This window comes from Saprolegnia diclina, assembly GCF_000281045.1.
Source record: "Saprolegnia diclina VS20 unplaced genomic scaffold supercont1.2, whole genome shotgun sequence".
Taxonomy (NCBI): domain Eukaryota; phylum Oomycota; class Saprolegniomycetes; order Saprolegniales; family Saprolegniaceae; genus Saprolegnia; species Saprolegnia diclina.
Genome location: NW_008246069.1, coordinates 524,964 through 549,080, shown reverse-complemented (window position 1 = coordinate 549,080; position 24,117 = coordinate 524,964). Strand labels below are relative to the sequence as shown.

Here is a 24,117-nt window from a genome sequence, read left to right as displayed (position 1 = left end):
TGGCAGTTACACCACCATGACACAGCAGGACAAGCGGCGAAGTCCGACGCGGCTGGCGCCGCTGCCAACTGGCGACAGCACCGACCGCCTCGAGCTTGTCCGGCTGCTGCACGTGCTCTGCGCCCCGCTGCGCGATCCTATGGCCCGGCGGCCGTACCCGTCCGTCGCCGACAACGTAGCTGCGATCGACCAAGGGCCGTCGCAGTGGCGCACGTGGGCCATCTTCCTTGTCGCCCAGCTCAAGCAAGCGGAATTGGCTCCGAATGAGCTCAAGGCCACGACTCTACTGCTACTCTATTACGTTGCGTGCGACGCGACACTCGCGCCGACGCTGGTCCTCGAAGGCCTCGTGCCCTGCCTTGTCGACGCCATTGTGCGCGTGCACCTCTCACTAGCGGGCGCGATCGAGCACGTTGAGGTCGCCAGTGCACCGTGTCATCCGCTACACCTCGAGGTGGCTGTCGACGCGCTGCGCTATTCGATGCACGCTCTCGTCCTCGACCTGCACGCGCGTGGCCATGTCGACGCTTTGCTACCGCTGGGACCTATGTCATTGGCTTACGTCTTGGCATCGTCGCCGATTCCGCGCGACGAAGTCGACGAGTGTCTCTTGCGCCGACCGCAGCCCCCGGCGCCGTCGATTTTTGCTTGCGCGGGCGAAGACCACGCGACGACCGATGGCGTCGAGGACACGCTAGCCTCTCTCATCGCGCAGAGCTCGCTCTTCCAGCACCACTTGGCCGTACGCACGTTGGTCGTGCTCGTGCGCAATATCACCTCCAAGTCGCATAGCTTTGAACGGCGGCGGCTTCTGGACGACGGCGCGTTGCAGGCACTGGTGCTGGCCGCGGCGCTGCCCTCGAGCAATAACCCCCCAAACGTGCCACCCGACGAGCTGCGCTGGCTACAGGCGGTAGTGCAGCAGCCCAGCCAGAGTGTGGTTGCGACACTTCTAAGTCTTTCGTTTGTGAGCGCCATGGCGGCCAACGGCCTCGCTGACGTGCCTTCGGTACGTGCAGGCGATTTGAAGATGACTGGGATCGCCCTTTGTACGTAGGAAGAATTGGGCCGCGTCGTGCGCCACCAGGCAGCTGCCCTCTTGCACGCTCAGGGCGCTGCCACCGACATGTTGCATCGACGCCTACTGCACGACCCAACGTTCCCAGCAGCGCCGCGCGCGCACGTGCTCTTGTCCCGTCTCTGTGCCCAGCGAGCAACGGCGCCGCTGCGTCCGTGCAGTCCCAGTAAGCAGAGAGTGCATGCCAACAAGGCACTTCACAAGCGGCGGTCTGGCGCGCCGAGCTGTGCTTGTCCGCGGTTGCCAGCCCACGACATCCTTGCCGTCGCCCGGCGCGCCGAAGACGTCGCGCAGAGCGTCGTGACCAGCTACCTCGTGGTGCGCGACGGTCTCAGCCCGTTTGTGGACTTTCGGGCGTGGGCCATGGCCCAGCCATCCGTTGTCGTTCGGGAAAAGCGGCGGCAGCTACGCACCGACGCCGCAGCCAACGCCGATCGCATCCGCCGAGCGAAGTACGAGGCCGATGACGCCGCCGTTGCTCGGGAGATGCCGCTAATGGCGGCCGAAGACAAGCCGCCCGAGTCCGAGACCGAGCGCCGCGGTCGCCTGAAGCGCCAGCGGGAGGAGCTGCGGCAGTGGCAAGCCACGCGCGCGGCGGAGAATGCGTCCCGCGTGCAGCGTCTCTTGCAAGAAAAGGCCGAGGCCCGGGAGCGCGAGTCCATGGCGCGCGCCGATGTCCGGTGGCGGCCGTTGCGAGAGGCAACGCTAGAAGATCCGCTGGTGGCCGAGGAAGAACGCGTCCGGCAGCTGCGCCGCCAGCTCCGCGAGACCAAACTGCAGCAGGCCGCAGACCGTGCAATGCGAGCCGAAGATCACTTGTCGCGGCTGCATCGGTCGCACCTCAGGGCGCTGGAAACACAGCGCGTGGCTAGCGAGCGGGCGGCGGAGGCGAATGCGCGACGCCAGATGCGCGCCGAGGAGAACGAGCGCCGGCTCGCGTGGCGCGCGATCGCTGAAAAGGAAATGGACGACGCGCTCGCCGCCAAGCTCGCCGCCCGCAAGCAGCAACGCGCCGACGAACGCCGGCATCGGCGCCGGCTGCTCTACCCTGACAAGTACAGTGACTGGACCAAGGTGCCCGATGGGACTAGCGGCCGCTTCTATTATCAGCACCGTATCACGGGTGCGACGCAGTGGGAAACACCCGAGTGGCACGAGACGCCGGCGCCGTCGTGGGAGCTCGCAACCGATGCGAACGGGACCGTCTACTATATCAATGCGACGACCGGCGAAAGCGTCTGGGACCTCCCGCCGTCGAGCTGGACCGAGTGCACGGGCGACGACGGTGTCATCTACTTTTATAACCCGCTCACAGGCGACAGCTCCTGGACACGTCCGACTTAACCACCACAACATTTTGACATGCCTCATATCTTGCAATGTCTCAAGTTGCGCCTGTGCTTTGTATCAATGTTTCAATCTCTCAATTCAACGTGAATGCTGCAGGTAACCGTCCCAGCTTTGCCACCATTACCACCACCAAGCCCCGAGGCAGCCGCTGCGATACACCAACAAACCACTAGACCAACATTTCAACTCCATTGAAGCGACAGTACAGAGCGCGCAAGCAGCAACACACAACAACAAGACAGGGTTCAAATTTCTTACAGGCGCTGCTTCTTCTCCGAGAGGCTGGTCGATGGACCATCCGATGCGTTCATGGGCAGCTTGCTCTTGTGGATACCCCCGAGAAGCGGCTCGGTACTGCTCTCGGCCTTGCGTTTGAGCAGGCGCGGGTTATTTTCGTGGTCGGCCGACGCCGCGACCAGCGACAAAATGTCCTCGAGCGACGAGTTGCGTGGAATCGCCAGGTGCTTGGACTCCTTCGAGAGCGAGCTCAGCTTGTCAAAGGACCCAAACGACGGCATGAGGCCGCTCAAGTTGGACAGAGACGGAATGTGCTGCAGAAATGCCTCGGTCGAGTTGATGCGCGGAAGGCCGCCGAGCGACGGCACACGCGGAATGCCGCTGCCGTGGAGCCGGTCCATGGACGGGACGCGCGGCATCTTGTCGAGCGCCTTGTCCAGCGATGGCACGCGCGGGAGACTCATTGTTGTTGATGACGTCATCGACGTGTGCAGCTTGTCCGACGACGCGGCGCGGGCAATGCCCGACATGGGCGGCTTGCCCTTTGGCGTTGGCTCGGCAAATGGATGGTCCACCGGCGACTCCTTTTTGCTCGACGCTTCGGCCGGCGGCATGCTCGCAATGAAATTCGAAAATTGCTCGAGCGAGTTGACGCGCGGGATGCCGTTGAAGCACTCGAGCGACGGCGACCGAAACATCCCTGCGTCACCATGGTTGGAGAGTGACATGGACGACGGGTTGCGCGACATGGACTGGAGGCCCTGGAAGCAGTCGAGCGACGCGATGCGCGGAAAGAGCGACGAGAAGCTGTCGATCGATGAGACACGCGGCATGGTGTCAACGTGGTGCTTGGCGTCTTCGTCGTCGTTGTCCTTGTGCTCTGTTGTCGTCTGCTCCGTCTTGACGTGCGCTGGTGACTGCGATGATGTGTGGCGTGGGCTCGGGTCGTGCTGTTGAGGGCTCACGTGGCGGCTACTTGACTTTTCGGCGTCCGGACCGGTTGGCTTGCTCGCTCCGTTGCTCTTGTTATTGTTGTTGTTGCTGTGATGGTGGTGCGGGTACGCCGGCTGCATGTGTTGTTGCATCGGGTGGTGCTGCTGCATGCCAGGGTGGTGATGGTACCCGGGAGGTGGCGCTGTCGGTGGCGGGCCCTGGCCTATGGGAGGTGGTGGGCCTTGGCCCATTGACGGCGGGGCCTGGCCGGGCATGCCGTGGTAGATCGGTCGCGTCGTGAGCAGACGGCCCCGGTCCCGCGTGAGCTCGGTCTCAAGCCTCTTCTCGCGGCGCTGCTGGTTCATACGTTCACGCTCGAGGTACACGCGCTCGAGCTCGGCGAGCTGCTTGCGCGTCGTCTCGACTTCGTCTTTGGAGGGCTCTTTGGCTTTTTTGCGAAAGATGATCTACGCAATTATGAAGACACTGCGACAGATACGACGAAGATGGTGTACCTTGCCTATGCACTGGTTACCCGTGTACTTCTTCGATATCCGCATCGGGTCGCAGTTGAGGAGCTTGGAGAGGAACGTGCGCAGCGTCGTGCCCTCGGCCAGGGGCAAGTTCCCGAGCTTGAACTCTTCAATGAGGCGGTCGCAGTACAGCGCTTCTTCGGCTGTCCACTTGCCCTTGCGCATCTTTCCGGGCGCATTCGATCCTTGCTGCTCGTACGATGTGTCCAAGAAGACTTCGGGCGGCAGCTCGTATACACTGGCGCTCGGGAAGTGGCCAATCGGCGCCTGGCCGTTGTAGCTACTGCCGTTGGTCGGAGGCATCGCATGCATCTGTGGCGGCGCGTACGACTGGCGACCCAATGGCATCGCGCTCTGGCCTTGGTTGTGGAGTGGCACCGGGTAGTCGTGCGGATGGCCGCCCTGCGTGGCCATCGTCGGGAAGGATCGGTTGATCCCTTGGTGGCGCTGGATAGGCGTTCGGCAGACAGGACACGTCTTTTCGTTCTGGATGTAGCCCTCGACGCAGTGGAAGTGGAACTGGTGCTGGCACGGCTCGAGGACCATGTTGGGCGGCAGCGACTGCGACCCGCAGATCGGGCACGAGGGCTGTCGCCGCATGAGCTGCGCTTGCTGGTACGGGTGCAAGCCTTGGTAGTAGTTGCCGCTGCCGCTGCTGCTCGCATGAGCCGGCGACGGCGCGTCGGTCGCGGCCTTCCGCTCCTCCATTTGCATGATGATGTTGAACCAATCTGCTAATGTCGTCCCTTCTGGTTGCTCCTGCGACGCTCTTTGGGTGTCCAAGTATTTATATTCAGCCGCGTTCCTTTCCCGGTTCAAATTACACTTGTCGTTTGTATGGTACATACAAATCCCAAGCCACTTGCGTTTAAAAAGTGTTTTCGTCGCCTCGTGATTCGTTGGATTTCACCCAATCACACGTCGTATAGAGCGTGTCCCAATCGTTGAAGCGTGCGCTTTTCAACCAATGAAACGCGTCAGGAAGCCAGCGAGAAGGCTATGACGTCGGCGCGCCCAACGCACGGTCCCACAGCAGACAGCTCATGCGGTCGATCCGCGGTGCTCTACCCTTGCCGACGTGTCTCTACCTGCAACCACATAGATCCATGCGCGCTCGACGGCCCACGCATCCCAACGTCTGCGTGTTTGCGCGACTGGCGAAATCCACATTATCCGGATGACGCACCGCATCCGGATAACAGAAAATGCTGCGCCGCGAGCCGACGCGCCTCGACGTCAAGGACGGTTTGGCCGACGAGTACGAAGCGTACCGCGACAAGCTGCTCGAAGCCCGCGCCCGCCGAGCCGAGGCCGCGCGCTCGCCTCCGCCCGGAACTTCGGCGGAAGAGCACTACGTAGCGCGCGCCAAGGCCGAGCGTGAAGCCCGTCTCGGCATCAACCGCCGGTGACCGCCATTGACACACCTTGAATGCATTCGTCTGCTGCTATGCTTGGCTTCGGACCTGCATGTAGCTAGCCTTTTGTGCGCACGAGATATCGTGGGCGTCTCGTTGCCTGTCGGACGTTGCCGTCGCGCGAGCGACGATCTTAGAGGCTTGAAGGCTGTAGCGGGTCGCAAGCGCGTGGGCCGTCGTTCGCTGCAGTTGGCATCGCTGCATAGGACACGCGTCGCGCTATACAAGAGGTCCCTATGCTCTGCATGCCGCACCGCACTGTCCCGCAACAGGCTGCTGGCTAAACTATACCAAAGAGTCACTGGCACTGTCGCAGCGTCGTTGCGTCACTCGTTCTTACGGCCATTCGATTGTCTGGCGCCAGCTCGCTCCAAGAAGCTCCAGGTTTGTCCTTTGTACGCTCTTCCTAGTACGGGCTAGCTACGAGGCGGCTTCCGCCATCGAGAGAGTCGAGCTACGACGTGCTATATCTATTGAAGGGCAATGCCATGCGCTAGCACGAGAACGGACGGCGGGTCTCGTACGAGTTGGACATGCGCTGGACCGCACAGACAACCCCGAGGACGGCAATGGCGGAGCTACCGAGCGCGACCGCGTAGAGCGCGATGCGATGGCGTTTCGAGAGCTCGTCGTACAAAAGCACGGGCGCGAGAAGGAACGGGAACACGAAGGTGGTCGTGACGCCGCTCATGGCGCCAACAAAGCCGAGGAGGTCGTTGACGAACGGGAGGACATTTGACACGAGAAAGCCGAGGCAGACGATGCTGGACGTCAATGCAAGCCAGGAGAGGCGCTGACTCAACGTTGCATGCGCGCTGTCTTCGTGCGGCGCGAGGCAGAGCACGGACTCCATATTGCGGGCCAGAACCATGACGGCCATGACGTACGCGACAATGATGTGGCTCAACACAAACGCACTGCACCACCTAACCCCAAGTGCTAGTGAGTGAAATGGAACAAGATGGGTTGTGTACCGCCGGACAAGGACGCTGGCGAGGTTTTGCGTGATGGGGTTGAGCACGGACGTGCCAACGCAGTAGTAGCCCACGATCGCAATCGTAAAGTAAACCCAGCTCAAGAAGGACGTGGCGCAGTAGAGCGAGTGGCGAAACGACGACGGGTCCGTCATCTCGGACATGATTTCAACGAAAAAGACGTGGCCTGCCCTACAATCGCACAATACGAATGACCGTTGCTCGCGTTTCTGAAGCTAGTACATGGCAAAGATGACGTCCATGCAGGCGACCGTCGCCGCTTGAAAGTCCGTCGTGGACGGCACCCACTCGGTTTCGACCGCCTGGAACCGCCCATGCCACGCCACTTCCACTACAACGAGGTCCAGGATTCGATCCTGCAGGCAGCGACATACCGATAATGAGAAGGACGGGCACGACGATCGAGACGGCGCCGACGACGGCCATGGACGTCATTTCGGTGAAGTTGCGGTACTGCGCGAGCGGCAAGACAAAGGCGGCGACCATGGTGGCGCACGACACAAAGCACACGCCGTTCGTCAGCTCTTTTAAAAAGAGCGACGCCGTGAGCTGGTACGAGAGCTACTGGCGTCATGAGCAACGGCCAAGAGGTCATCGCGTACACAGATGCCCGTCATGTACGTGTACCCAAAGAGCGTGATGAACGCGTGCCCGAGGTTCCCGTACGCTACAACGACGCGCAGTTGCATGCGAAGATCGTGGCAAGGCCGTCGCACCGGCGTGGCCCAAGTCGGCGTAGACCAAGGCGGTCGGGACGCGGCCCTTCATGCGCGTCATGAGAAGGCCGCTGTAGAGCGAACCGCCGAGCGTGATGGCGAGAGCAAGAATGCCCCATCTAATCAGGCGCATTCAGAACCGCAGAACGGAGGAGCGCGATGTACAGCCAGCCGAGCATGGCAAACGCGTGCGCGAGGCCGAGCACACCGACGCCGACGACATTGGCGACGACGATGAACATGCTGTCGAGCCACGAGTTGCGCGGCTCGTTGCCATCTCGCTGGGCAAAGCTGACGATGGCCGTCTTCTCTGCATGCACAACAGAGACCCGCTTCGCCGGCGCCTGCATGCGCCCCTTGCCAAGATACGGCCGACTCGTCGGCTGAATCCACGCCGTTGGTTGTGACAAGAAAGGTGGTTTCATGGGGTGAAAATACCATCTTTTGACAACACTCGCTGCTGGAATTGGTAGACAACGTCCATGCATGCTATTCGACTAGATCACTTGTGAACACAAGAACCATAGTGTCGCAGTATGAGCCAAGCTATTTGGCCGCGTAGGTGAATGTCGCCCGCCGATGTTTTTGGTCAGGCTCAAGGAAGACGCGGTCGGAGAAGGACCACGCAATATCGACAGTGTACTCGATGGGGCAGCGGGGCGTCGTACACCGAAGCACTCCGCTAGGCAGCATGCGTTAGGGATGGGGTCCTCTCCAAAGTTGGGGCCTACTCGGTCACAAGACCTGGAACGATTTCTTCATACTCAATGTCGGATGCAGAGAAGCGCACTTCGAGCGCGCCTGTTTCGACGAAGCCCGTGCCGAAGATCTGCATCAGGGTACCCCCCTTGAGCGGCCCTCTTGCAGGGGCCAGGGCCGAAAACATTGGCACGTCAAAAAACCGCACTTGCGAATCGAGATCTCTACAGCACCACATGAGCAAGTCTGTCTCACGCTAGATGCGGACGTCGTCGTGCAGTCGCCTCGGCCGTTCCAGTCGCCCGTAAACTGCTGGCCATTCAGTGCCACGGCCACATTGCAGACACCTACGCAGTCGTCACTACTTGGGCCCATCACTCGCGTTTTTGGTTTGACCAGCAGCGAACGGCGGCGCAGTGCAGACAACCCCCGGGCCATCCGTGCGCCCCGGTACGTAGCGCGTCGACGCGCCGTTGGAGAAGGCGACTTGGATGGTGCCGCCATAATCGTTCAAGTCGTCGCCGTGCACAACGACAGGAATGGTCCCCGTTGTCGGCACATACGCTGGCGAGACGAAGAAGATGCGCGGCGGGCGGTAGTACAGAAAGCACGAGCTGAGCCCTCGAAAGAACGCGTTCGGGTTGGCGACGAGCTGCATGGTATCCGTGTGGAAGTCGACGCCGTTCAGTGTCACCTACACTTATTGGTCTACGCGTCTATGGCATTATCCACGTACTTCAACAAGCACGAGCTTGTACGGTTCGCCATCACCCACATCATTCGTATCGCCGTCGTCGGACCGCGGCCACGGCGGCACGACGCACACAAGACTGGATGGCTGCGCTTTGTGCGTGCTCGCGGCGGCGTCCCGCACGACCAGCGTCTTCAGGCACCGAAATCGAACCCGAGACGAAATGCAGTCGGGCAGCGGATGCCACAAGTCGATAATGAGCGGCGTGCCCCCCGAGTAGGGCCCTATCGTTTCACGCGTTACCTCTGAGATGCAACACGTGGGTACACCATGCGTCGTCGAGAAGGCCCGCAACCGCGGCGGTGCATAGTACCGGAACGGCTTTTTTGGTGCGAGAGCAAAGTAGTGCACATCGTCGAAACTCAGCGACAAGGCCACGGCTTCAACTTGCGAATACCTAGCCACGTTGGGTCTATAGACCGTTGCAGAAACGTGCTTACTGGAAGGACTCGATGTCTGTGTTTTTCGGGCTTCGGCACTGCACGAATCGGTGGCAGCTGCTGAGCGTGGCCGGCACGGTCGCCAAGACCGCGCCCGAGACATCGAGGGTGAAGCGCACATATAGCGTCGGCGCGCAGGCTTCAACATTGGCATCTTCGAGCGGCACCAGCGGGTGGTCTTCATGGACGCGTGGGTGGGCAAACTAGATGGATAGGATCTGAGTAGGACTAGAAGTGACGTCGCACGCACCGCGATGCGAAGACTCAGCTCCGTGTTGCCACGCGAGATGCCATACTCGGGCGAAACAAACTCGCAGAGCGGCTTATGGTACACGAGCAGTCGCTGGATCGGACAGCGCGTAAAGTGCACTCCGCCATTGACGGAAACAGCAATGTCGTACAAGCCAGCTTCGTGGAACCAAGGCGTCGTGACCGCTATGGACCTCAATTCGCCATCGGCCATGGGCACGAGTACCTAGTCGGTGAGGAATCGGACACGGTCGTCGTCTCATCCAACGACACCTTGTAGTCCTCGCAGTGACTCGACGTCTTGCACTCGCGCTCAAACCGAACGATTGCGTGGGAGGCTGGGCGAACGCCTGGCGCTTGCCACGCGTCAAAGTCGAGGTGAAGTGTTTGGCCTTCGAGGTAGAAGCATGCGTGCGGCCGCACACTGCGCAACGACGGCGGCCGAAAAATCTCAAACTGGTTGTGCAGGCCCCAGTCGGCCCACTCGGAGCTCGATGGCACCGGCGATGGCACGTCAAAGTCGACGCCGTTCCAAGCAAACGCTATCGTATATTGCCCGACACCAGCGTCTTCCGGGAACTCGACGGCGAGTTGCATCATATCCGTGGTGTCAACGCTGCCCATGACGCGCCATGTGTGTTGGTCGACGCGCCGTTGAATCTGTACGGACGGTGACAGCAGCGACGCGAGGCGCCGCTGCAGCAAGGTCTCGACGTCCGTCATTGGTGTCTGGGGCGTCTCCCCGACGCTGAGGTGCGCACGCAGTGTGAGCCTGACACGATCTGGCTCTGGGATTGTCGGTGGATCGAGGTCACAGATATAGGTAGGTAGGTAATATTGGTAGCGCTGACGGCACGGGACAAACGTGCTGTCTTCAAGGCTCACACAGATCGTCACACTTCCCCTACGATCGTCGTACGCTGGCAAAAAGCCATGAGGATCATCATGGTGCTGTTACCAGTTTGCATGGTTGGTGCTGCGGACTGGCTCGTTGAATCGTGGTGTCGTGCACAGTAGCTTCTTGGATGAGAGAAGCTTGGCTTTGACTTGGGTCAAGATCTTATCGCCGAGCTGGAAGCGCACTTTGGCGTCGGTCTCGTGCAGCGGCGAGCGCAGGTGGACATCCGAGACGCGGCGTGGGATGTCAAAGGTGCCGTTGAAATGCGCGCCTGAAATGACGAGCTCGGTACCGCCGCGAACCGGTCCACACGCGGGGTGCAGCGCCTCGAGCTCGAATGGCGTGCGCGCTCTTCGTGGCGCCGCGAGCATCGCGCCCCTTCGGACAGTTGATATGGAATTCCCGTAGACGAGTACACCATCTGGGCGTGTCACACGTCGCTTCGCGAGCCCTATCATGTTCGTGCCACTTCGAACTTCGATGTGACCGCCGCAAATAGAAGCCGAGCCTCGTCGCCTCGCCCATCGCCTCCCTTCGTACACTGTACTGGATTCCGACCGAAATGCAAACCCTTGCGATTGCGTGCCTTGAGCTTGCCGCACTCGTCTCGCCTCGTTTGTCGTGCCCCTTCCTCCACCGAGAACCGAGCAACAAGATCCTGGGCTTCGAACTTCGGTATTCGTCTACAGGCACTGGAATCAAGTAGGAATGTGGGCGGTCGCGGTGCACGCAGCTCACTTGTGGCAATTCCAGCCAACGCCGGTAGTATTCCAACGCAGTAGCCTGAGCGGCGCCTCTGCGCTGGCATGCGTTTCTCTGGCGGTCGCTCTTCTCACGCCTTTCAGAGGCTCTCGCTCTACCTGGACATGCTGAAGCGGCCGTGTTATAATGAGAGTTCCAGTCGTCTCGACCAAGTCGCCAGCAGCGCCGAGGCGCGGGTGAAAATTTGCACCGTTGGTCACGGCCTTGCCCCAGAAGTTGGGTGCGTGGAGATTTGCACTTCAAGTTTGTATATGCGTGGCCGAGCGGGCGCTATTTTAATATAAAATGCGACGACGCCGATTCGAACATCGGTCGCCAGCAGCTTGTTACACAGCTTTGCGCCAGTCCGAGCAGTAGCCTCATGGCACCGCCGATACTGCTTCTCGCATGGAGCCTCGTCCTTGCGTATGCAGCCCCGCTGAGTGCCGCTGGTACATGCATCTCCATCGATGGCGACGGGGGCTGAGTGCGCATGATGACGATAGACAGCACGTGCCCGTCCATCTGCACGTACAGCGAGTCGTCCTGGGCCGGGTTCACCACTGACGGCAAGGCCAAGCTCTGCATGTGCCAGGCCAGCGCCTCTGGCTGCGACTGCAAGCAAAACAACCCGAATGTCTACTGCTTCAAGTTCACAACCGACACACCCGGCAACGTGCTTGGTGTATTGGCCTTGGAGCCGCAAGCATCCGGGGGCTGCGAATCGGGGCTCACCGACTGCCGTAACTCGCACGCAGGCCACCTGACCCATTCCTAACGAGATACGCTTTTAGGCTGCAGGACGAGCACGAAAACACCGGCGCCAACGACCGTGACGCCGGCCCCCACGCCGTCGCCGACCACCGAGTCGCCCAAGCCGACGCCGTCCACGGCGAGCCCCACTACGAGTACGTCCCCAGGTACAACGTCCCCAGCCACTACACCCGTCGTGTCGACTGATGGACCTACTCCTTCTCCCTCTGCCACTCCCACCTCTGCTCCTCCCACCTTGGCGCCTACCACTACACCCACGACGACTCCTCCAGGTTCCAGCTCGCCGTCTCCCGACTCGAACGGCTCGTGTACGTCCACATCTTACTGGGCCGGCCTTGTATAACTTGGCTCTAGCGCTTCAAACGTGGCAGATTGGCCTCATCATTGGCTCTGGCGTCCTTATCCTCGGCGTGCTCTGCACACTCTGCTGCCTCTGGCGCTCCAACCGCGAGCGCATCGAGCGCCACGAGAACGTCGAAGAGGACGAAGAGTTTTACCGCGAAAACTACCAAACCAACAAGCGCCGGTCGTCCGAGATGCACCAGTTCCACCCGTCGTCGAGCAACCTCGCGCGGTCCGCGACCCGCGCCGACTCGGCGCCGCTCGCCCCTGCGACGAGCAACTATGCCGACGAGACGTACTCGGCCATCATCAACGGCAACGACCTCTACTCGCGCCGCGGCAGCAACGGAAGCCTCCTCCTCACCAACCTCCACAACCCGGCGTCGGTCGCCACGTCGCCCGCGCGCCCGGGCATGGACGACACCAATCGATCGTCGCTCAAGCCATTGCACCCGCTCGTCGATGTGTAGTCCTTACTAGCCCTATCCCGCATGACCACATTAACCATCTCGACGACTCCGTATATAGCATCTACCTCCTCTACCCTACTGTCTATTGCTCGTGGAACAAGCTTAGCGTCGGATCTGGCGTCGTTCCCCTACCCCACGGTGCCCGACCAGTACATCGCCGTCCTGGGCACACCGACGCACCCTTGCCGACCGGGCAAGAGGGTGTTTGAAAATGGTCAAAATCGTCTTGTGTGTTTGTAGCCAACTCGTTTACTTGCGCTGCTTGAGTTCCTTGAGCACCTTCTTGACACGCAACTTTTCGGCCGTAATGTCGTGGAGCATGTTTGTGTACATGCTTTCGTCGATCGTCGCCTTGTTGGCGCGGAGCTGGGCCTCGATCTCGCGCAGATCTTCGAGCCGCTCGGTCATCGCCACGTCCTCGGGCACGGTCGGCGTCGTCGTGGCAGCAGCTTGGTCATGCGCCGTCTCGACGAGGCCGCAGTTGAGGATGCGGACCTCGGCCTTGGGCTGCCCACCGCGCGTGCCGAGCGCCTCGATCTTCTCGACAAGGTCCATGCCCTCGAGTACGCGCCCAAAGACCGTGTGCTTCCCGTCCAGCCACGGTGTCGGCGCCGTGCAAATGAAGAACTGCGACCCGTTCGTGTTGGGCCCCGCGTTGGCCATCGAGAGCGTGCCGGCACCCGCGTGCGGCACCGAGAGGTCTTCGTCCGCGAAGCGGTCGCCGTAGATCGAGAGGCCGCCCGTGCCGTTGCCGTTGGTGAAGTCGCCGCCTTGAATCCTATGTATCCAGTAGCATCAACCTCGAAAAAGACGCAGAGCAACATGAAGTTGGGGATGATGCGGTGGAAGCGGCTGTTGCGGTACGTCAGCGCCGTGCCGTTCACAGAGCGGTCGCCGGTGCAGAGCGCCACAAAGTTGGCGACCGTCTTGGGCTGCACCTTGTCGTAGAGGCCAAACACGATCGTGCCCGATGGCTTGCCATTGATGCCAATGTCAAAGAAGACCTTGGACTCGACGTCGAGCTAGTACCAGCGCATCACAAATCGTGGCCAAATGCGGAAGCAACGCTGTACCTTGCCAGTGTACGGGGCCGACGTGGGCTCGGCCAAGCCCAGCTGCTGCTTGAGCGCTTCGTACGACGGCAAGACGCCAATGTACGTCCCCATAAAGTACCCGCTCATAAAGAGACCGCCGATGAGCCCGATGCTGCCGAGGCTCGAGGACGAGCTGCGCTCACCGAGCGGCGGTGGCATCTTGGCATTCGTCGAGAGGTGGCGTGGCGCCTACATGCGACGTCACCATCATGCCGGTACGTTTCTACGACCGAGGCTACGTACAGAGAGGAGCGTGCGCCGGAGCGTCTGGTGCACAAGCATGCTGGTCGGAGGGCTGGCGAAAGTACGGCGGCCCCGCTGTGATTGGCTGTAATCATTCCGCAATGTGATTGGTCGACACGATACAGCACTGCGATTGGCCTAAATAGAGTGCGTATCTTTCACGGACGGTGGCCGCGACCGGTACAGGCACTTCAAGCAATGGGCGCGCGACTTGAAGGAAAGAGCAGCGGGCAAATGCCAGATCCGAATGCTGCGTCGACAATGGGACCTGGGTGCTGCACTGGTCACTGCTGCCATGGCGCTACCGACCTTGCTATAATAGATTCGAACGTTCCTGGGCGGCTACGGCGTGGCACGATGCGCTTGTTTTTCGCTGGCGTCGTACTACATCTGTTGGCCATGGTCGAGAAGCGGCACGCTGAGTCATGGGTCTTTATTATTGACCCATGGCTGAGTCAAGCCGCAAGCTGAGCCGTGGCTTGTCCCGAATAGCTAGCTACTCGGCGCGTCGAATTATTGGCAGCTACTATCTGAATAAGAACACAGAGGCACTTGGATGTTTGGAATCGTGGTGGTCGTGGTCGGAACTCGCGGTCCAATAGCACATGTCTTTGCAACTTGTGGTTGGTGATCACCTCGCGCCATGGACCGATCATCGCGTAATGCCAAGTCGTAATACCCAGGGAGCTGCGGTGCACATGAAATCACTTTGGCCGCTCGGCGGCTTGTGATCGACGACGCCAACAGGTTGCGTCGTTCTGGGTTATTTCTTTGGATTCGACTGGACGATTATACGATCGAATATATATTAGATTTGTATATAGTTTAGGTTCGTGTTACATCGTCCACAACGTTCGTTTGATGCTACCGTCGGTCTCGGGTCGGTCGACGCGCCAAGCATCGAACGATCGAACGACCAGTGTACCATCACGGGCGGCTGCATCCGTCCAGCGGAATCGCCCGTCCTTTCTCTCTACCACGGCGACGACGCATGACGCACGGCGGCGTGTCAATTGTTGAGAAACGCCGAGTTCGATACAATGCGCCGTCACGCGCTCGCAGCCAAGTCAAGTCGCGGGCACCTGGCGGCTCGGAAAAGCGCCACCACCCGCGAGACGACAACGCCGACGCTGCTGACAGCATCAACCAAGCTCGTGTCTGGTAGGAAGGAATATATCGAACGGCGTCGAACGCGGCAGCTGCCGACGCGCTGCATGCACGTGCCAGCCGGATCTGCGGAAACCCGTATTCGAATGGTCCAAACGCTCGTTCTTCTTCCGTCGCCCAGCTTGCAATAAAATCCGTCAAACCAGCCGCCAACGCGCATTTTATTGCCAACACGACGGGCGTGGCATACAAAAACAAGGTATACGGAATAAAAATGCGGTCGATGTTGGGAGAGAAGTCGTGCCCGCCTGAAGCTCCAGTGCGCCGCTTGGAGTGAGTAACCCGGCGCGACGCAGCGAGAGCAGCATTCTCTCTCGCAGCGGACTGCCATCTTCTTCTTTTCGGCGACGATGACGAAGAGCGTCCATGTCGAGCTCTTCATGTCCATCGACAAGGAAGCGGCGCGCAACCCAATGAAGCGCAAGGCGCCGGTGCTACTGAGCCTGCTGCCGACGGCGACGGCCGCCGACGTCATCCGTCACTACCATGCCCACGCGCTCGGCAACACGTATGCCATGACCGATGCTGATGTGCTCATGGACACGATGGATGTAGCTTGCTGCAGTACGTGGCGCGCGGCCAGATCCTCGCCAAGGTCACCAAGGCGCCCGGCGATACCTCGGCGGGCACGCGCTACAAGCGCATCGCCGACATTGGCGCTGTCCAAGACCTCGGGCACGTCTTGTATCGCCCGTGTACAGAAATGCAACAGGCGCTCGAGGTATTGCATTTTGCGCACGACGAGAACGAACGCTCATGGCGCGATGCTGTAGCAGGCCAACTGCGTGACGCCAGCGGTCGTGGTCCGACCACAGCTGGAACAGATCCAGACGCCCTCGAAAGACCACCGAAGTACGCTTAAGCGCAAGGAGCGCACCGCGTCCGAAGACCGCCGCCGCTTGTTGATGATGCTGACGGATCCCGCCGAACTGACGTCGCGGGTACGCCATACCTCGCGTGGGCCGGTCAGCATCTCATCGACCATGTAGATGCGGGACGATATCTCGGACGACGACGACGACGAAGGCTTGTCGCGCGCCAAGCACGCCAAGGCCTCGCCATACTCGCAGGGCATGCCGATTGCAGGCATCGCCCGACCGTCGTCCTCTTCCGCCTCGTCGTCCCAGACCAACACGCCCGTGGAAATGCTCTCGCGCAACTTTGCCAACCTCGAGTTTGAGCCAATGGAGTCTGACGTTGACGACACGCCCGACATATTTATGAGTCTCCACCCGCGTCGGAACGCGATGCCGTCGCAGTCACCGGTGGGCCGCGAGGCGCCGACGACACCAACGACGTCCGACTCGAACGTGTTTTTGCCGCTGGCCAAGCCGCGTGGATCGAGCTCGCGCTACTCGAGCTCCCGCGGGTCGCTGAGCACGGTCACGTCCTCGCCAACGATGAGCACGCACACGTCGCCGTCCTTGCTGAGCATGGACCTGCCGCGGCACTCGCGGTCGCGGCCGTCGCTCGAGAGCCCGTGCCGGCGCCCGTGCTTTCCGACGCCGACCAAGTCGCGTCCGTCGAGTGCAAGCAACCGGCCGTCGCTCGACGGCGTCTTTGACTCGATGCGGTCGACGGCGCGCGCGTCGTCGGACCTCCGGCCATCGGACCTCTCGGACGCAATGGACACGTTCGATGAGAATGCGATCGCCATGTACACGCCCTTCTCATATGCATCGCTGCTGGAAGGGTCGATCCTTGTCCAAACCGATTTCTTCGGCAAGTACAACCTCGGGAAGCAGCTCGGGCACGGGTCCTTCTCGACAGTCTCCGAGTGCTTTCCCCGGCACGACCCGTCGACCAAACGTACGTCCGAGTCCCATCAGTCATGACTAAGTGGAGGTTGTGTAGTCGCGGTCAAGGTCATTGACAAGCTCGCAGTGCACGAGCCGCGCTTCCTCTCGCGCGAGATTGAGATCATGTCGTCGCTGCACCACCCGGGCATCGTCAAGCTCCTCGAGCTCTTTGAGACGCCGGACCAGCTCTACTTGGTCATGGAGTTTTGCGAAAAAGAATTGTTTCAATTTATCGACGAGCACGGCCCGCTGCCCGAGGCCCAAGCCAAGGTCCTCTTGCGCAAGCTCATCCAGACGACGGCGTATCTGCACAGTACGGCATCGACACACGATATACGGCATCAACTGATACCTTGATATTTTAGAAAACGCCATTGTGCACCGTGATATCAAGCCCGAAAACATCCTCATCGTCCACGACGACGTGTGCCACGTCAAGCTCTCGGACTTTGGCATTGCCCGGCGGCTGCAGGGCCCGTCCCGCACCGCGACCGTCGTGCCCGACCACGCGATCTTTGCGTCGACAGACGACGACAGCAGCAGCAGCTTTCGGCCCCGTGAGCGCTTTGCCCGCGCCCACACCAAGTGCGGCACGCGCGACTACGTGGCGCCGGAAGTCATGGGCGGCAAGGGCTACGGCACGCAGGCCGACATGTGGAGCATCGGCGTCGTCTTGTACGTCGTCTTGAGCGGGTACGCGCCCATGTTTGGCCCGGCCGAGGGCTCGACCGACGTGGTCGTGCAGTTCAGCGACGACGTATGGGACGCCACGTCGCCGGGCGCCAAGCAGCTCATCATGAGCCTCCTCGTGCGGAACCCGGACAAGCGCATGAGTGCGAACGAAGCCATGCTGCACCCGTGGCTTCGATGAGAACATGCCCACCCCACTGGCGTCGCCAGTAGATCTTATTTTATTATTCGCTACGTAACATCGAGCAAGTTGACATTCTTTCGGCTTGGTGTAGGACCTACGTCGACGTTTGCTTCTTCTTGGTGAGCTGGACCGTCTCGCGCTTGAGCACATGCAGGAGCGTCTGCGAGCTCTCGAGGATCTTCATGTACGCCGCTTCCGTCTCCTGGATCGTCCGGTCGTACTCGTTCCTTGCCTGCGTCTTGCGCGCGAGCGTCTCGTTGATCTTGCTCAGACGGTCCGTGAGCACCGTGAGATCCTAGGTCGCATGACGCTCCAGATACGACGCAGGACGATGGACCTTCTGGATCTTGGCCTTCTCCTCCTCCTCCTTGAGGATCGCGCGGTTGACTTCCTCGCGCTTCTCGCGGAGGTCCTCGATGCACTTGACGAGCTCGTTGTTGTAGTTTTGCAGCGTCGCCCCCTGCTGCGCCATCGTTCAATCGCCAAATAACCTCCGAGAAACCGAGATCCCAACCGCCCAAGTGTTTAAACACCTTCTGTCCGTGTTTAAACACCTTCTGTCCGTGTTTAAACGCCTTTTTAACGCGTTGAACGTTTCGACGCGCCGCTTCCGCTTTGTGACGACCCTGCTACGACGGTGTACGTGGCACCACTGCACTACCAAGTGGCCTCACGGCCTAGTGACCTCGAGCTGCTGGTGTGCTACTGAGACGCGAAATGACAAATACGCATTCGATAAACGCGTTGAAAGACTCGTGGACCTTGGGTTTTATACTACCCGTCCGCGGCTTGCGATGGCAGCTCGAGGATCACGTGGTTTGAAAGCTAGGAAAAGTACCCGAGACGGCCGCGCGTCGCCTTCTTCTTCATGGACCAGAGACGCATCGAGCCGTCTTGGGCGCCAGCGACGATGGTTTGGCCGTTGGAGCTGACGGTGATCGTGGTCACCGGTCGCTTCTTGCCGTGGCCGATCGACACGATGCACTTTTTTTCGAGCTCCATGCTCGCGGTCTGGAGCTGCCAAATGTAGATGCCACCGTTTGACGCGCCTGTGATCGCGTACGTCCCGTCCGAGACCATGCACCTACCACTTCTTAGCCCTTTTCCGCGAGAAAAATCGAGTGTACTGGATGTTGGCGTCGTCGGGCAGCCGCAGCCGCGCCTGCTCGACGCCGTCAATCGAGACAACGAGCAGCTCGCTCTCGTCCGTCGCGCACACAAAGTGCGTGCCGGCCATGCCAAAGCTCACGGCTACAATGCGCTCGGCGCCCGTTGGGACGCTGGCGACGCTCGTCATCGAGCGCAAGTCCAAGAGGCACACGACACCTACCATAGTGTGCATGCCAACACCACCTCGTTGCGGACGTCGTACCGGTCGCGGTGCCCACGACAGCCACAGAGCCGTCCGAGTTGACGTCCAAGCACGTGATCGGCGCGCCGGCGTCGTCCATGACGGCCACGGGCGTCGAGAGCATGCCCGTCGGCCCATACTGCCAGAGCTACCATCGTCGGTGGAGTAGGAACGCAAGATATATGACGTCAATCGAATGATACCTTGACGGCACCGGCCACGTCGGCCGTGACAAAGCGCGCGTCATCAAGGACCGCGAGCCCGACGACCGCGGCACCGGTAGGCAGCTTCCCAACGCGGCCGGTCTCGAGCGCGACCATGTTCACGCACGCGTCCAGCGCCGCAAAGAACACAAATTTCTCGTCCGGTGACACGTCGCACGCGACCGCCGCGCCTAGCACCAAATCGGATGACACCGTCGCGTCACATCGATCATGGTGATTGTACCGCCGCACGTGTAGCTGCGACGCACCGAGCCGTCCGACGTGGCCGAGAGCTTGAACGTGCCGTCATGCGCGGTGGAGAAGGCGTACTTGCCATCCTTGGAGAGCACGCACGCCGTGAGCGCTCTACATCACATACATTAGATATATGAATGGATCCAGCTATATCAGATCGTAGTACTGCGAATGAAAGTAGTGCGGCAGCGACTCTTCCCACATGCTGCCGCTCGCGGGGCTCTGGCTGTCAAAGGTCCAGCCCCAGTTTTTGCGCTCGAGGCGGCGACGCAAGCTCGCTTTGATACCGTTGAGGCTCAGCGTCGGTCGCGCAAAGCCAAAGACGCTTCGGCGCGCCGATGTTGGCGTCGATGCCTCCTTGTCGGGCGACGGAACAGGCGATGGTGCGGGCGGTGCCGGTGCCGACGGAACCACCGGTGCAACGTGCACGACCGGCTCGGACGGTGCGAGCTCGAGGCTGGCCGCGGCGGCCACGTCCGCGCGGCTCGGGTGCGGCGAGAGAAAGAGGAGCTTGGGCGTTTGTCCAAACTCTTGGATCTGCGCTTCGAACGAGCACTTTTCAATCGGGTCGGTGATCGTCTCGAGGTTGACCGCACCCTCGTACGACAGATAGTAGAAGACTACCAAACTATGAGACGAATCCACACATTGGGCGTACGGTTGTTGGCCGCTATGGCTGCGTCGCCTTGCTGCTTGCACCCAAAGATGAGGTCGATCCATTCGTGCAGATGGGCCGAGACATGCTCGCTCTCGAGCGCCTCGCGGAGCTTGGCCACAAATTCGCGCGGGGAGTGCGCCCACGGCGGCAGCTCGACGTCGCCGACGCGCTCCAGTTGCTGCGTCGTGCCCAGATCGAGGTTCTTGACGTTCGAGAGCCACTCGGGGGCCGCGTCAACGTCGTAGAAGGCCGGGATGAGCTCCTTCAAGTCGGCGTGGTTGCTCAAGCAGCTTTGCCACGTGCCGTGGATGCTATACACAGCGTGTTGGCCCACATACGATCGAAGACGAGGTGATTACCTCTTGAAGAGCCGGTCCGCAGCGTCAAATTTGCCATTTTGGAGACACAACATGTACTCGGGGGCCATGCGCACGAGGTAGAAGAGTACGTAGCCGGGCGTCGAGTAGTGGGTGCCATAGAGGAACGGCGGTGGGAGGCCCTCGGCTTCCATGCCCGAGGGCATCGCTTCAAACCGCTGCTGAAAGTACGACAATCGGTCGGGGTTGAGCGCGCCCACGGGCTTGGAGAGATCGCGGAACGTGCTCGATTTGGTCAAGTCGAGCTCGCGGCTCGTGTAGTCGGCGACGACCCACGGAAAGACAGGGTACTAAATTGATATGTTGATACAAAGATCGAGAGGTAGTACGTACTTGCGTGAGGTCGTTGACGGTCCGCCCCGCTTGGTCGTTGAGAAACGAGAGGTACTCGAAATTTGAGACGCCACCGGCTTGCCACTTGGCGAGCATCTCTGGGATCTTGGCCGCGTCGCCAATGTGACCGACGTTGGGCTTGAGGAGGTCGTAGATCTCGTCGCGGTCGACCATCGTCTCGAACGAGTAGAGGTGGCTCGCGCCGTCGTCGAGCCGCACTTCGAGACCGCACTGCTTGAGCATGTGTCGCCGCTTGTGCAACGCCGTCACTTTGGTGTACGCAAAGTTGAGGACGGGGTCCCCGACGTTGTTGACCTGCGCCGGCTGAAAGTAAACACTACGTAGCGATGAGAATCGTATATTCACAAAGTCCACGCACCGGAGGTTCGTGAGCATGAGCGTGCCCGGGTACTTGAGCAGCGGTACGATGCGGTTGACGACCTTGCCGCGTTTGAGCAGCGGACGCTCGCGAAAGTCGGCGAGCAAGCTAGTGCGAGATGCGCATTGCTCTTCGCGAGGTTAGGAGGTCGTACCTCGGGTCAAAGACGTCCGTGTGGCGTGGGTCCAGGATCGGCGCGAGACGCGTCTCTTCGTCGATCTTGTTGAGAATGTTCTTGGTGTGCGCCAAGGCGTAGAGCGGTGCGATCGCGTCGACCACGTCGTGGACCTTGGAGTGCGCGAACGAAAAGATGAACTTGGAGCTCATGACGCTCGAGTCGGCGAGCACGCGCGCGACGTACGGGTGGTCGAGCCCGCGCTCCTTCATCTCGACCGCAAGCCCGCACTCGAACGAAAGGTAGATCTGCTTGGTCTCGTCCTCAAAGATCTCGCCGCTCGGCGGAAGCGCCATGTCACGGAAGGGAAACTTGAGGATCGGCAAGATCGGGTCTTGCGGCTCAAACATGAGGCTGCGCGTGCAGAGCTTCAAGCGGCCTTGCACCTTGCTACAGAAGATTGCAATGAGAGACATGGGATGAGGCGCGTGGGCGGCGCACCGCTGCTTGCAGTGGTGGAAGGTGAGGCACGTGAAGACCGGATCCGGGTATCGGAAGACGCTGAAGTCCTAGTGTTCGCCGTCGATTCGAGGTACATGCGCAAGGCCACGGACGTACGTCGAGGAAGTACTCGCCGTCCTCGAGCAGGAGCAGGTTGAAGCGGCCCTGGACCGTCTTGGCGCCCGGCGTCGATTGTCGCCCGAGCATCGCGACTTGGTTTCTGGGAAAACCTTCGCATAACATGTTGCAGGTTCTTGATGGCCGATATCCGGAACTCTGGAGGGTAACCGGAATTAAGATTGATTGTGACAGGTGTATCCGGTATCTCGACGGCAAACGGCAGCCGCGACGCGGCCGCGATCTTCGATGGCGATGTGCAGTCCCACTCCAAGGACGCCCGCGCCCTCGCGGTGCTTATGGCACTTGCCACCGTGCTAAAGGATGTAGCTGAGAGGCGCTGGCGCATTGCCGTACAGGCCATCGCGGTGCATGCTAGAAGCACGTAGCCCGTGGCCGTGAAGATGGCGCTGCTTGGGCGATGACGCAGTCTCCTTTGGCCCCGCGTGGCGACCACAGAGACACGGAAAACGCATCCAAGAGCTCCGAGACGAGCGACGTCTTAGTAGCATGCGATGTAGCCTGGAGGCACGGATTTGCTAACGTTAGGAGCTTCTGATCTCGTCCGTGTTGGGCTAACGTCGTGGCCACTTTGGACGGCCAAGACGCCATCAACGCGTTGCTTCTTGAGCAGCGCTGAGCGAAAGAAGGCCAGAGGAAGGACCACGGGTCGAGAGAGGTGGTGTGGGATTGCTAAAATAGAGAGATTTGACCGCGTCGCTCTGACCAGCGCAGGTTTCATAGAGTCTACTTGGACGCCGAGATGTACAAGACTAGCGCAGAGCGGCCATGAGCCAATATGCGTGCGAATGGCGAGCGACGTACCGTTGTTGCCGCGGATGAAGCAGTCGCCGTACTGCGCCTTGAGCTGGCCGTTGACGTACTCCTGGGTCTGCTCCATGGCGATGTTCATGAAGCCATCGAGGCAGGCCAAGATACCCTTGTACTCGACGCCGTTGTTGAGCTTGACGTCGACGGGGCGGCCAAGGACGCTCTTGAGGAAGTCGGACGGCGCTTTCTTCTCCATGCTTTTTTCGCTCTGGCCTCCACACAGGTCGCCTCTCAAACCGCATACCCATCCTGGCAGTATGTATTCTCACAGTATTTCACCGAATGCATATCCGGACACCAGATAAAATAAGCCAATAGCCATCGATTATTCTCGGGGCGAGTGGGAGCTGGACAGCCGCGAAATTTTCCCGACCAGCCTCATAATACAATTATTGCGAGAATTGCCATGCCGTACATTCCGCACACGCAGCTCCTTGCCCGACTTATCTCGGCCTTTGACGACGCCAAGGCCACCGGCGCCGGCGGCCCGCCACGCGTCGTCAACCTCACGGGCAAGAAGACCATTCCGCGGTCTCTTTTGTGCGACATCTTCGAGGCTCCCGTCAAGCCAACGTTGCAGAACGATCACATGGATCTCGCAGTTCTGCAGCGTCGGCTTGACGGGAGCCTCGAAGATGTCGCACAAAAGAGACCGCGGAATGGTCTTCTTGCCCGTGAGGTTGACGACGCGTGGCGGGCCGCCGGCGCCGGTGGCCTTGGCGTCGTCAAAGGCCGAGATGAGGCGGGCAAGGAGCTGCGTGTGCGGAATGTACGACATGGCAATTCTCGCATCCAGATAGATAGATGGTCGGTATCGAGCGCCCGAGATCAAGGCAGGAAGGTGGCGTGAATCTAGTTATATTAGGATTTGGATGCGGCGATGTCCGAATTGGGACGGCGATCTTGCGTCGCGGATCGCAGGTTGCACTTTTGATTGCACTGACAGTGTGAGTCATTTGGCACCAAAGTTCATGCGACCGCTCATGTATCTACATGTATTACCTTTTACATGTATGTACCACCATCACACATACATTGCCCGAGAAGATCCTACGGGTTTACGGACAGCCGACGCTGCACCAAGGTGCATTGAGCCTGGTCGCTCTAGCGATGGCTGCGTCGGCAGAGGCGCGAGCAAGCCGTGTCGATACAAACTGCCTGATGGACGATCGGGCAGATCCAGACAATCTCGTCTCGTT

The 24,117-nt window shown here is 60.3% G+C and overlaps 11 protein-coding genes across 13 annotated transcripts; 4 read left to right on the top strand and 7 right to left on the bottom strand.

Moving 5' to 3' along the window:
• Positions 1 to 16: 16 nt before the first annotated feature.
• Positions 17 to 2,422, top strand: SDRG_00803 (hypothetical protein; the record flags this gene model as incomplete). Its single annotated transcript, XM_008606300.1, has 2 exons — positions 17 to 1,009; positions 1,058 to 2,422. The coding sequence occupies 2 exons, from the start codon at positions 17 to 19 to the stop codon at positions 2,420 to 2,422; spliced, it is 2,358 nt and encodes a 785-aa protein (XP_008604522.1).
• Positions 2,423 to 2,603: 181 nt separating this feature from the next.
• SDRG_00802 (hypothetical protein) lies at positions 2,604 to 4,907 on the bottom strand. Its single transcript, XM_008606299.1, has 2 exons — positions 4,114 to 4,907; positions 2,604 to 4,065 (listed from the first exon to the last, which is right to left on the bottom strand). Exons 1-2 carry the CDS (start codon positions 4,843 to 4,845, stop codon positions 2,683 to 2,685), a joined length of 2,115 nt encoding a protein of 704 aa, XP_008604521.1. The 5' UTR covers positions 4,846 to 4,907; the 3' UTR covers positions 2,604 to 2,682.
• Positions 4,908 to 5,336: 429 nt separating this feature from the next.
• On the top strand, positions 5,337 to 5,540 carry SDRG_00801 (hypothetical protein; the record flags this gene model as incomplete). The annotated part of the gene is made up of 1 exon (XM_008606298.1): positions 5,337 to 5,540. The coding sequence occupies one exon, from the start codon at positions 5,337 to 5,339 to the stop codon at positions 5,538 to 5,540; it is 204 nt and encodes a 67-aa protein (XP_008604520.1).
• A 499-nt stretch (positions 5,541 to 6,039) lies between these two features.
• SDRG_00800 (hypothetical protein) lies at positions 6,040 to 7,607 on the bottom strand (the record flags this gene model as incomplete). The annotated part of the gene is made up of 7 exons (XM_008606297.1): positions 6,040 to 6,472; positions 6,521 to 6,712; positions 6,764 to 6,872; positions 6,916 to 7,102; positions 7,144 to 7,208; positions 7,258 to 7,376; positions 7,423 to 7,607. The coding sequence occupies 7 exons, from the start codon at positions 7,605 to 7,607 to the stop codon at positions 6,040 to 6,042; spliced, it is 1,290 nt and encodes a 429-aa protein (XP_008604519.1).
• A 196-nt stretch (positions 7,608 to 7,803) lies between these two features.
• On the bottom strand, positions 7,804 to 10,665 carry SDRG_00799 (hypothetical protein; the record flags this gene model as incomplete). Its single annotated transcript, XM_008606296.1, has 10 exons — positions 7,804 to 7,939; positions 7,989 to 8,180; positions 8,225 to 8,303; positions 8,353 to 8,650; positions 8,693 to 8,931; positions 8,977 to 9,104; positions 9,148 to 9,350; positions 9,398 to 9,622; positions 9,670 to 10,300; positions 10,355 to 10,665. 10 exons carry the CDS (start codon positions 10,663 to 10,665, stop codon positions 7,804 to 7,806), a joined length of 2,442 nt encoding a protein of 813 aa, XP_008604518.1.
• Positions 10,666 to 11,224: 559 nt separating this feature from the next.
• Positions 11,225 to 12,858, top strand: SDRG_00798. Of its 2 annotated transcripts, XM_008606294.1 has the most exons (5): positions 11,225 to 11,487; positions 11,542 to 11,778; positions 11,830 to 11,955; positions 12,082 to 12,117; positions 12,164 to 12,858. In XM_008606294.1, the coding sequence occupies exons 1-5, from the start codon at positions 11,418 to 11,420 to the stop codon at positions 12,619 to 12,621; spliced, it is 927 nt and encodes a 308-aa protein (XP_008604516.1). In that variant the 5' UTR covers positions 11,225 to 11,417; the 3' UTR covers positions 12,622 to 12,858. The 2 variants fall into 2 exon arrangements, with proteins under 2 accessions (XP_008604516.1, XP_008604517.1); XM_008606295.1 differs by having other exon boundaries at positions 11,830 to 12,117.
• Positions 12,834 to 14,024, bottom strand: SDRG_00797 (peptidyl-prolyl cis-trans isomerase B (cyclophilin B)). Its single transcript, XM_008606293.1, has 4 exons — positions 13,959 to 14,024; positions 13,695 to 13,904; positions 13,444 to 13,643; positions 12,834 to 13,399 (listed from the first exon to the last, which is right to left on the bottom strand). The coding sequence occupies exons 1-4, from the start codon at positions 13,995 to 13,997 to the stop codon at positions 12,871 to 12,873; spliced, it is 978 nt and encodes a 325-aa protein (XP_008604515.1). The 5' UTR covers positions 13,998 to 14,024; the 3' UTR covers positions 12,834 to 12,870.
• A 1,451-nt stretch (positions 14,025 to 15,475) lies between these two features.
• SDRG_00796 (CAMK protein kinase) lies at positions 15,476 to 17,795 on the top strand (the record flags this gene model as incomplete). Its single annotated transcript, XM_008606292.1, has 6 exons — positions 15,476 to 15,633; positions 15,681 to 15,846; positions 15,899 to 16,066; positions 16,115 to 16,934; positions 16,980 to 17,237; positions 17,290 to 17,795. 6 exons carry the CDS (start codon positions 15,476 to 15,478, stop codon positions 17,793 to 17,795), a joined length of 2,076 nt encoding a protein of 691 aa, XP_008604514.1.
• SDRG_00795 lies at positions 17,758 to 18,282 on the bottom strand. Of its 2 annotated transcripts, XM_008606291.1 has the most exons (3): positions 18,136 to 18,275; positions 17,897 to 18,093; positions 17,758 to 17,845 (listed from the first exon to the last, which is right to left on the bottom strand). In XM_008606291.1, the coding sequence occupies exons 1-3, from the start codon at positions 18,268 to 18,270 to the stop codon at positions 17,839 to 17,841; spliced, it is 339 nt and encodes a 112-aa protein (XP_008604513.1). In that variant the 5' UTR covers positions 18,271 to 18,275; the 3' UTR covers positions 17,758 to 17,838. The 2 variants fall into 2 exon arrangements, with proteins under 2 accessions (XP_008604513.1, XP_008604512.1); XM_008606290.1 differs by having other exon boundaries at positions 17,758 to 18,093; positions 18,136 to 18,282.
• A 228-nt stretch (positions 18,283 to 18,510) lies between these two features.
• SDRG_00794 (hypothetical protein) lies at positions 18,511 to 22,206 on the bottom strand. Its single transcript, XM_008606289.1, has 13 exons — positions 22,088 to 22,206; positions 21,971 to 22,038; positions 21,509 to 21,919; positions 21,355 to 21,462; positions 20,976 to 21,312; positions 20,625 to 20,932; positions 20,266 to 20,576; positions 19,774 to 20,227; positions 19,597 to 19,718; positions 19,353 to 19,543; positions 19,171 to 19,297; positions 18,926 to 19,124; positions 18,511 to 18,882 (listed from the first exon to the last, which is right to left on the bottom strand). Exons 1-13 carry the CDS (start codon positions 22,175 to 22,177, stop codon positions 18,624 to 18,626), a joined length of 2,985 nt encoding a protein of 994 aa, XP_008604511.1. The 5' UTR covers positions 22,178 to 22,206; the 3' UTR covers positions 18,511 to 18,623.
• A 628-nt stretch (positions 22,207 to 22,834) lies between these two features.
• On the bottom strand, positions 22,835 to 23,114 carry SDRG_00793 (U6 snRNA-associated Sm-like protein LSm6; the record flags this gene model as incomplete). The annotated part of the gene is made up of 2 exons (XM_008606288.1): positions 22,835 to 22,860; positions 22,913 to 23,114. The coding sequence occupies 2 exons, from the start codon at positions 23,112 to 23,114 to the stop codon at positions 22,835 to 22,837; spliced, it is 228 nt and encodes a 75-aa protein (XP_008604510.1).
• Between the last annotated feature and the right edge of the window lie 1,003 nt (positions 23,115 to 24,117).

Bases quoted from the DNA above. Each gene is read 5' to 3' on its own strand.
- SDRG_00802 (XM_008606299.1), bottom strand. From the start codon at position 4,845: ATGCAAATGGAGGAGCGGAAGGCCGCGACCGACGCGCCGTCGCCGGCT. The intron at 4,066-4,113 runs GTACACCATCTT...ATAATTGCGTAG, and splicing joins GTAACCAGTGCATAGGCAAG to ATCATCTTTCGCAAAAAAGC.
- SDRG_00798 (XM_008606295.1), top strand. From the start codon at position 11,418: ATGGCACCGCCGATACTGCTTCTCGCATGGAGCCTCGTCCTTGCGTAT. The intron at 11,488-11,541 runs GTACATGCATCT...TGATGACGATAG, and splicing joins AGCCCCGCTGAGTGCCGCTG to ACAGCACGTGCCCGTCCATC. The intron at 11,779-11,829 runs GTAACTCGCACG...ATACGCTTTTAG, and splicing joins ATCGGGGCTCACCGACTGCC to GCTGCAGGACGAGCACGAAA.
- SDRG_00795 (XM_008606291.1), bottom strand. From the start codon at position 18,270: ATGGCGCAGCAGGGGGCGACGCTGCAAAACTACAACAACGAGCTCGTC. The intron at 18,094-18,135 runs GTCCATCGTCCT...CATGCGACCTAG, and splicing joins AGAAGGCCAAGATCCAGAAG to GATCTCACGGTGCTCACGGA.
- SDRG_00794 (XM_008606289.1), bottom strand. From the start codon at position 22,177: ATGCTCGGGCGACAATCGACGCCGGGCGCCAAGACGGTCCAGGGCCGC. The intron at 20,228-20,265 runs GTACGCCCAATG...ATAGTTTGGTAG, and splicing joins AGCCATAGCGGCCAACAACC to TCTTCTACTATCTGTCGTAC. The intron at 19,544-19,596 runs GTACAATCACCA...ATTTGGTGCTAG, and splicing joins TCGCAGCTACACGTGCGGCG to GCGCGGCGGTCGCGTGCGAC.
- SDRG_00797 (XM_008606293.1), bottom strand. From the start codon at position 13,997: ATGCTTGTGCACCAGACGCTCCGGCGCACGCTCCTCTCT. The intron at 13,905-13,958 runs GTACGTAGCCTC...CGTCGCATGTAG, and splicing joins TCCGGCGCACGCTCCTCTCT to GCGCCACGCCACCTCTCGAC. The intron at 13,400-13,443 runs GTTGCTCTGCGT...CTGGATACATAG, and splicing joins CGCATCATCCCCAACTTCAT to GATTCAAGGCGGCGACTTCA.